This window comes from Falco rusticolus, chromosome 5 (assembly GCF_015220075.1).
Source record: "Falco rusticolus isolate bFalRus1 chromosome 5, bFalRus1.pri, whole genome shotgun sequence".
Classification (NCBI taxonomy): Eukaryota; Metazoa; Chordata; class Aves; order Falconiformes; family Falconidae; genus Falco; species Falco rusticolus.
Window position 1 is genome coordinate 14,981,505 of NC_051191.1, and position 9,417 is coordinate 14,990,921.

Sequence of the window (9,417 nt, forward strand, 5' to 3'; positions counted from 1 at the left end):
TCTCCTCTCAGGATACTGAACTCCACCTTCTCAGGCTTGCTGCAGCCAAGGCACCCCCTGACTTTTATATTGTGGTAGGAAAAGGTAGCGGAAACGCAGCAGTAGCAGCTTCACCATTCATGTTTAGCTCATGTAGACAAAGCCTATAGACCATGAAACTTGGCCTGAGACAATCCGATTTATGACAGCATTGCTGAAAAATGAACTACAAACATTCCATGAAGCCAGCCTCAGAGGATGTGAATCAGGATATAGAACCAATGTATGTTGCATAAGAAGATGTCTGCTTAGCAACTGCTTAGTAACAAAACAGCAATAAACTCACACCGGTAAAAAGCTAGAAGGCCCAAGACTTTAATATGACTATTGGCCTAAACTGTCACATTGTGGGTGGTGAACTTAGCTTTTAAGGATATAATTAGCCTAAAATAGTAGCAATTATATATACACCGATATAAAAAATAACAGGTATAATTAGGGAATTCTTTCTTTGCAGTCCCTATTTGCCAGCACCCAGCTCAAGCTGTAGTGCTATTAATAAAATGTACTTTCATAAAGGAATCTCTCTTTTGGCTTGTGCAGAAAGCCAGAGTCCATCCCTGCTACGGTGGCTGCTGTGCATCATTTCTGTAACAGTTTGGCGACCCAGATGGGACTGTAGGCAACCACTGGTGGATGTCAGACTCTCATTTCCAAAGATCCAATTGCCAGCATTGGGTGAGTTCACCTGGGAACTTTGGAGATGGGAGGCACCAACCAGGGAATGTTAAAATTCTGTTACTACATTCTAAGTACTGGTGCACCTGAAAATTCCAGTACTAAATTCTAAGTCTTCTCAGACCAAGTGGGTTTGAGCCCCATCTGAGAAGCATGCTTCCTGATAAGTGTGAGGTGCACAGATTTGCCATACAGGTATGGGGAGCAAGCATGGCATAGAAAAGGGGATGCCCCTAGGTGTGGTATAAGAAAATTCAAGGACAATAGGTGGCATTGTTGGTGAATCCAAAAAAATAAGCAAATGCATTGTGTAAGGAAGAGTGGCAGCACTTAGAGAAGCAGGGGGCATGGCCCTGAAAAGGTTCATTAAAATGCAAGAAATTGGCTATGCTCTGGAAAATTTTGGAAGATCAAAACCCTCAGCAAATGTATTATTGTTAGGTATGGGATAATTGAGCATATGACCACCATCAAGAGAATGGGCAAAAATGAGGACAAAAGCCTTCAGGAAAAATTTTAGTTGGAGCAACTGTGAATAATTTAAGCAAGGCTCCTGCAGAGCTGGTCTCTGTACCATGCTGCACTCCTGCCTCTGTATCATCTGTCCCCCTGCCCCATTGCCTCTACTGCCCCCCGCTGCTGCTGGGATCCCCAGTCCTCTTGTAAAGCAGCCAGTGGTGGGGGCATTTGGCTGTGTGTGGGTGTGAAATGTTTTTCCCTCCTGCCCCAGGGTTACATGTATACACACATCCCTGGAACTCCAGGGATTTGATTATGTGGGTCAAAAGCCACATTTTTTAGATTTCAAAGCCTGAGGCCACTGCTCAGGGGACTGGCTGGGCATCAGTCAGTTGGTGTTAAGCAACTTTTTCCATTTGCCTCACCTGTATTTCTCTCTATCTGTTACTTTCCTTTACATTGCAATTTTTATTATTATGCTAATTTTAATTCATTTTAATACATTTTACTTAATTTTATTTAAACCGCTTTTATCTTAAGGCACAAATTTTCTCAATTTAACCTTCTAGACTGCATGGATTACATCTATGCCAATGCCCAATGCATGGGCAACAAACAGGAGGAGCTGGAAGCCGTCGAGTAGCAGGAAGACTATGACATAAAGGCCATCACAGAAACATGGTGGGATAACTCACATGACTGGAGTGCTGCAATGAATGGCTACAAACTCTTCAGAAGGACTAGGCAAGGAGGGAGAGGTGTGGGGTAGCTCTGTATGTCAGAGAGTATTTTGACTGCCACGAGCTGGAGGATGGTGGCACTAGGGTTGAGTGCTTACAGGTAAGAGTCATGTGGAGGGCCAACAAGGAAGATATCCTGGTGGGAGTCTTTTATAGACCACCCTACCAGGATGAAGAGACAGGTGAAATATGATGAATAGAGACGCGGGGAGCTTCTTGTTGCTGAGAGACACCTGAAAGCATCAGCTTCTTCAGTGCATCCTTGAGCTCTTGGTTTCTCATGCTGTAGATGAGGGGGTTCACTGCTGGAGGCATCACCGAGTACAGAACTGTCACCACCAGATCCAGAGACGGGGAGGAGATGGAGGGGGGCTTCAGGTAGGCAAAAAATGAGGTGCTGACAAAGAGGGAGACCACAGCCAGGTGAGGGAGACACGTGGAAAAGGCTTTGTGCCGTCCCTGCTCAGAGGGGATCGTCAGCACGGCCCTGAAGATCGGCACATAAGACAGAACAATGAAAACAAAACCACCAAAGCATAGACAAGCACTAAAAAGAAGCAGCCCAAGTTCCCTGAGGTAGGCGTGTGAGCAGGAGAGCTTGAGGATCTGGGGGATTTCGCAGAAGAACTGTCCCAGGGCATTGCCTTGGCAGAGTGGTAGTGAAAGTGCATTGGCTGTGTGCAGGACACTGTTGAGAAACCCAGTGCCCCAGGCAGCTGCTGCCATGTGGACACAAGCTCTGCTGCCCAGCAGGGTCCCATAGTGCAGGGGCTGGCAGATGGCCATGTAGCGGTCATAGGCCATGACAGCAAGGAGAAAATACTCTGTTACAATGAAGAAGGAAAAGAAAAAGATCTGTGCAGCACATCCTGAGTAGGAGATGTCCCTGGTGTCCCAGAGGGAGTTGGCCATGGCTTTGGGGAGAGTGGTGGAGATGGTACACAAGTCGAGGAGGGACAGGTTGAGGAGGAAGAAGTACATGGGGGTGTGGAGGCGATGGTCGCACACTACAGCAATGCTGACAAGGCCGTTGGCCATGAGGGCAGCCAGGTAGATGCCCAAGGAGAGCCAGAAGTGCAAGAGCTGCAGCTCCCGTGTGTCTGCGAATGCCAGGAGGAGGAACTGGGTGATGGAGCTGCTGTTGGACATTTGGTCCCTCTGGGCACACATCACTGTTCAAGAGGGAAAACAGAGAGAAGTATTTAGGGGACTCTTCATTGAGCAAAATGAAATCTATTTCTCATAGACCCTCCTGTGTTTCACTAACACAATTTTCATTTTCCAGGCGACCTTCCTTTAAATCTGAGGCTGGAGCTCCTGCTGGTGCTGTCTGAGTGTGCTGTGAGGAGCAGGGCCTCTGCCTGCTGGATACTGAGGAGTCAGCCCTGCTCTGCAGCAGCGGGTTGATGGGAGTTGTGAGGGCAGGGGCCATTCTGGGGTTTGTCAAATGAAACTGCTCCTAAAGCTGAAGGGCTTGTCTGCATCTGCATTGTCAGTACTAAGGAACTGGGATGGCAGAATGCAATTTAAAAGATTTGAGGGTTTTGACAGCTCCCCTCATCTTACCTGAGGTGTATTCCTGAATTTCAGTAAACCTCAACAGTTTTGATGCAGTGAGGGAGAACTGAATGAGTCCTGAGAGGCAAGAGGGTGGCCTGTGGCTTAGTGCAGAGTGAGGGGAGCTGATGTGTCCATGTGTCTTGTTCCCGGTTGCTCCTTGGTTTGCACCTTTCTGAAGTGGATAGCAATTGCGCTCCCATGTTCCCATGAAAAGCCAGCAGGCACTGCTGAGAGCAGAGGGATCCACCTCAGATGCCTGAATGACTCGTGTTTCCTCAAGGTCTCCGCAACCCACTTCTAGCCAAAGATGCATATGGCTCATTTCACGAACCCAAGAGCATTTTAGCTGTCATAAGCATTGTGCTTCTCTGCACTTCAGATGAAGACAAGTTGCTGGGGACATGTTTGCATCTTGGAGGGTGGCTCACAGCATAGAAGGACAGCCCAAGGGATACCAAGTGTCCTCGTGATGGTGCCTCAATAAGGGAGAGCCAGGTCATTGCCCAGCCCCACAGAGGGCATTGCCCTCAACCCCACAGGTGGCAGGAAAGCTGGGACACTTGTTCCCATGGACACACTTCAGGAATGGACCCACAAGATCAGTGTGTGACTCTTCAGCTGAAACACCCATCCCCAGAGAGCCTGACAGCAATAGCAAGAGAACAGTAACGAATAGCAGAGACAATGGAGAAACGAGGCAAAACAGAGTGAGGGTGCGGCTGAGAGAGGCCAGGGTGAGCATGCTGGGCACTGAGGGCAGCGTTGCCCTTGCCCAGCTCTGCTCGCCACCTCCCACACACCAACATTGCTGGGCAGCTGCTTTCAGCCCCTGTGCTCTGCAGACGGACCGGGGCATGTGGCTGGAGAGCTGCACCGCGGCTCTGCTGGAGCTCTGGCTGCAGAGGGGGTGGCTTATGCCTTGGGACCCCCAGCCCTGAGGGCAGAGGCTTTGCTGGGGGGGAGAGCAGGCCAGGGGGATGCCTCAGAGGAAGTGGTCTGCACTGCAGGGGGTCATACAGAGCTTTCTGAATTCTCCCTCCCACAACATTTCTATGTGAAGTTTCCTCTAACTCCTGGTCATATACCAGCTGCCACAACACTTCCCTCCTGGGAGGTGTTTCCCTGTGCCAGGTCTTTCCCTGCCAGTGCTCACAGACCCCATCCCAACCTCTGTGCCCTGGCCCTATACAAACATGCCTGTCTGCAGGGCACTGGCTGGGTGCATGTACCTTGTTTGCACTTAGAGGAATAGTCAGGTGGGACCGAGCCTAATGGGTCCAGCAAAGGCAAAACTGCTTCTGTCCATGGAAGAGGAGTGCCTGGAATCACATTAGAAGACTCTGGGAAGACCCATTGATCCCTCTAAGTTACAGTTCAGGAGTCTCAGGGTCTTGTCAAAATTCAGAACTCTTTTAACATTTATTCCCTCCCACTCCCCAACAGTAGGAAAGTGATAACAGAGACTCAGAAAAGTACCTTACATTTATACTAATCTTGCTTTGCCCTTCTCTTTGAATCCTCCAATTGGAAATATTCTGGCAGTGAGCTGAAGCCGTTAGCAGCCCTGACCCACACAGCACCTTCTTAAGAGCAGAAGGACCCTGCCTTTTTTGGGGTCACTCCTTCCACCCACAGCTTCTCCCCGCAGCTCCTTGGGGAGCCCCCCGGCAGGCTGAGAGCTGCCCCTGGCAGGCGGCAGAGCCCCTGCCCCAGCACACAGCCCCCTGGGCTGCAGGGACCCTGCTGGCAAAGACAGCCCTGGGCACCCTGGGCTGCACAGCCACCTTCACAGCCCTGCAGCCGGCCCTGGCACAAGGCAGCCCACATGCCCTGGCCCTCCCACGCTGCAGCAGGGAAGCCCTGCTCTGCAGCACACTTGCCTCCTCCACAGCAAAATGCTCCCACACGGTCCCACAGGCTGGGGGTGTCTGAGCTGCTGCAGGCCTGTGTAGGAACTGCAGAGGCATTGCTCTGCAGCCACAGACTTACTGGGTCAAGGGCTGTGATGATTTCTCCCCTCATGAGCTCTCAGCATCGTCCCAGCCCAGCCTGCCTTGAAGCTCTCGGTGCCTCACTCCTCTGCCCTGGGTGCCTGCAGGCAGTGCCTCAGCCCTGCTGCGCTTTGCAGAGGAGCTGCTGGTGGGCAGAGCTGTCTCTCTGCAGCGCTGCCCATTTGCCATGAGCTCCCTCCATGGCAGAAGCCCAGCCCAGCTCAGCAGCAGGGAGCAGCCCAAGGCAGCCCTTGGTCCCCTGGGGCTCCGGGGGAACCTGCTGGGGAACAGGCTCATGCAATCACTGATATTCTATCTGCTACATCTGCACAGACGCTTTTTTCCAGTAGTGGCATTTCTCCTATTAGAAAAATATTTGAACATAAGAATCACCATTTGTTAACCCATCATTAGACAGGACACAAGGAAATTTATAGCAAAGCATCTAGGTTTTGTCAAAGCTGGGTGGAGGGTTGTCTTCAGCTAACTAAATGTAAGCACATAATTCTGGGTTTGTAGTCTCAGGGCTACAAGGACTCAGGTCTATTTTGCCCATGCCACATCACCATTCTGAAGCAAAGCCTTTGCACCCACAGGCTCTGGGACACTTGGTACCAGGTTGCCTTATGGCCAGGCAGAGCTGGGCTGGTGCCACAGCTGGGGGGCTTCAGCCCAGATGTACAGCAGTGCCCTCAGCCAGGGGCCCATGCAGAGGCAACTGGAGCCCGTCCTGTTGCAGACAGAGCTGTGACACTGGGGGAACCAAGTGCCAAGGCAGGTGGCAGAGCTCAGCACAGCTGCTCTGCAAGGACAGAAGCCTCCAACAGCCCAGAGATCCAAAATGGAGTTTAGACCTGTGGGACAATTCCAGGGAACCCTAAGGAGTGTTCCCTCCTTCAGGAACAGTTACGGAAGACACAGAGATACTGTGTGGCTGCTGCTGAATTGAGCAAGGGCAAGTGTAGATACTTCTGAGATGCTCTGCATACTCTTCTCCTCTGCCTTCCCTGGCCAGTTCTCCCAGGCCTCTGTGGCTGCAGGCAGGACTCTGGAGGAGAAGAAGCAGCAGTGGGAGGGGATCAAGTGCCTTGAACTCAGGCAATCTTGAGCAGTCCGTGGGAGCAGAGGGGCAGTATCCCAGGGAGCTGAGCAAGCAGGCTGCTGTCACAGGGAGGCCACTCTCCACCGTCTGGGAAAGGTTATGGAGACCGGGAGAGCTCTCGCTGGGCTGGCAGCACCCACCCATGGCACGCACTTTTAAGAGATGGCCAAAGGATGAGCAGTGGAAGTAAAAGCCCCAGAGCACGTCCACTGAGATACTATTTCTGGGTGTATGAAAGAGAAGGTGAGTGGATTCACCCAGGGCAGATTGTGCCTGGACATCCTCTCTGCTTTCTGTGAGGAAAGGACAGGATTGCTGGACTTAGACAGAGCAGTCGTGGTCTTTCACTGGAAGGCAGCAAAGCTTTCAAAACCATTGCCCCAATATTCTAGTGCCTACATATGGATATTATGGCCTACATGGGTAGAGAAGCAGATGGGTACAAAATCAGCTGGACAGTCAGCCTCTGAAATTCACGATCAGTGCCTGGTTCTCTGCCTGGAGGCATCCAGCTAGCAGTGTTCTTCTGGGGTCTGTTCTGACATCTGCCTTCTTTTTTATGACCTGGAAGAAAGGAGAGAGTGATTTTTTCATATCATTTGTAGATGTCACCACGCTCAAGAGAGCAGACACTGCACTGGAAGGCAGCGTTGCCCCCTTAAAGGACACAGACCAAACACAAGTATGTGCCAAAAGTAACCTCATGGTATCCAATAAAGAAAAATCCCAAGTCCTATGTCCAGAGTGGACTAAGGCCCTGCAATGACAGAGGGGGCTGCGTGGCTGGGTAGCAGCTCTGTGGGAAAGGCTCTGATGGTCCTCAGGTGTCATCAGGCAAAGCATGAGCCACCAGCAAAGGTGGCCAACAGCATCCTGAGCCCTGTGAGAAGGGACAGAGGCAGTGGTAGTGATTCTGCCCCACATTTGGTGTCTTAGATAACAAATCCAGAATATATGGAATCCAGAATACCAGAGACATCTGTAAACTGGACTCATTTCAGTGGAGGCCCACCGTGGTGGTCACAGGTAGAACACTTGCAGCATGAGAAGAAGTTGAGACAGCTGGGCTTGTCCAGCCCTGCGAAAGGAAGGTCTTGGGGTTACATGCAGCAGCATGGTGCTGTTCCCAGGAGGACGCAGTCAGGCTCATGTGCATGCTATAAGGCACAAGGACAAGAGGCAATAGGCTGAAACCAGAGAGGGTCAGAGGTCATAAAGTGAGAAGCTTTTCCAGTATGACGATAGCCAAGTGCTGGAAGCCGTTTCCCAGAGACTCTGTGCTGGCTCTGTCCCAGAAAGGGACCAAAGCGTGTTTGGGTGAAGCCCTGAGTAATCTAGTCTGAGCCTGCTCTGTGCAGGAGGTTGGTCGAGAATCCTGCACAGGTCCCTGCACAGTCCCATGCCAGCCGTCCTTCCTTCCCATTCCTGTTTTGCAATTAGGGAAAGCACTTGCATGCTCCCTGAGCACTGAAGGAACTCACACCAGGTGCAGGGCTGCTTCACAGGTACCCACAAGCAGCCCTGAGCCCATCCTTTCCCTGATACAAGTTCTTCTGTGGTACTCTCCTAATATCTTGCAAAAAGAACAGCCTAGCCTGTCAGTTCTTTCCCCATTGGCTATACTTTACTTGTTGTATATCTTCTTTTATTATTTCAGAGGTGCTTACTGTGGGAATTTTCCATCTTGGGTAGCAACTCCATGAAGCATACCATTCTCTTTCATTGCCTGTATTTTCCTTCATTGCCCATGTTCTGATCTCGTTTGAGGCACTTGCCCACCAACCTGAAATGCTGATGTGTTGGGGTTTCAGTCCAGGAGACTGACATGCTTGGGAGATCGACCTTCCCACAGGCTGGAGGTCATGGCTTGGCCTTTCTGCTTCATCAAGCAAGCCAAGGCTTTGCTCAGCAGCAGAGCTGCCTGCACAGCGCCTTTGCCCACCTGCAATCACAGCCTCCAAGGATGGGCTCTAACAAGGCCATGGGGAGGCTTTCTCAGCCATGGCCCTCAGCGGGGCCCATTAATGCTTCCAGGGACCATGGGGTTTGCTCCTGACTTGGTGTTCTTGAGAGGTTTCTTCAGTCTCCTCCCACCACCTGAAGTGCACAGCACCACAGACACCTTGGGCTCATTATGAGGCAGAAAGCCCTAACAAGCCATGTCTCTCCCATCAGGGAGGTCTGCTCCTCAAAGCTTGCACACTTAATGAGATAAGTTTTGGCAGTACAGGGAGAGAGCAAGGCAGGGAATGAGGACTTTGAAGAAGTGATAGTAGGATTCACCAATTACTGTTGATGCAGATTCTTCTTAGTAGGTGTGGCCAGGTGGGAAAATCAGTCCCTGGAGCTGAACACTTGTGTGGACAGCCTTGCTCCTCACCTCTCCAGCCCTGCTATTTCTCTCCTCAGCCCCATAGCACTTACCCCACTTGACGTCAGACCTCTCCAGCGAAGTCCACGGCTGAATATTGCAAGTTCTTTGCGGCAATTGCTACCTGCTTCCTTTAGAGCACTAGGTGCAAACAAGCATAGAATAGGTTTTTTTTAACTGCGGGAGAAAAAAAAATGAACCCCCTATTCAATATAATGAGTAATGAAATACACTTCTCAGCTCTGTTATGGTTTGATTCAAGCAGATCCCCATGAGGTACATCGCCACAACTGAAGAGTTGTCTATAGTGAGCATTAGGGAGACTACGGCAAGACAGTCCAACTTTACCTTCCTGAAGTTCAAAGCAGAAACTAGAAAAATTAGAGATTGCAATGATCCAAGGGTAAGAGCAAGAAGGTATCTGGAGGTTAACTTCTTAATCCATAGATATAAATCAGAAAACCAGGATGTTAGCCT

At 50.7% G+C, this 9,417-nt stretch overlaps 1 protein-coding gene across 1 annotated transcript; it reads right to left on the reverse strand.

Moving 5' to 3' along the window:
* Positions 1-1,782: 1,782 nt before the first annotated feature.
* Positions 1,783-3,065, reverse strand: LOC119148671 (olfactory receptor 14A16-like). Its single transcript, XM_037389139.1, has one exon. It carries the CDS (start codon positions 3,063-3,065, stop codon positions 2,079-2,081), a length of 987 nt encoding a protein of 328 aa, XP_037245036.1. The 3' UTR covers positions 1,783-2,078.
* Between the last annotated feature and the right edge of the window lie 6,352 nt (positions 3,066-9,417).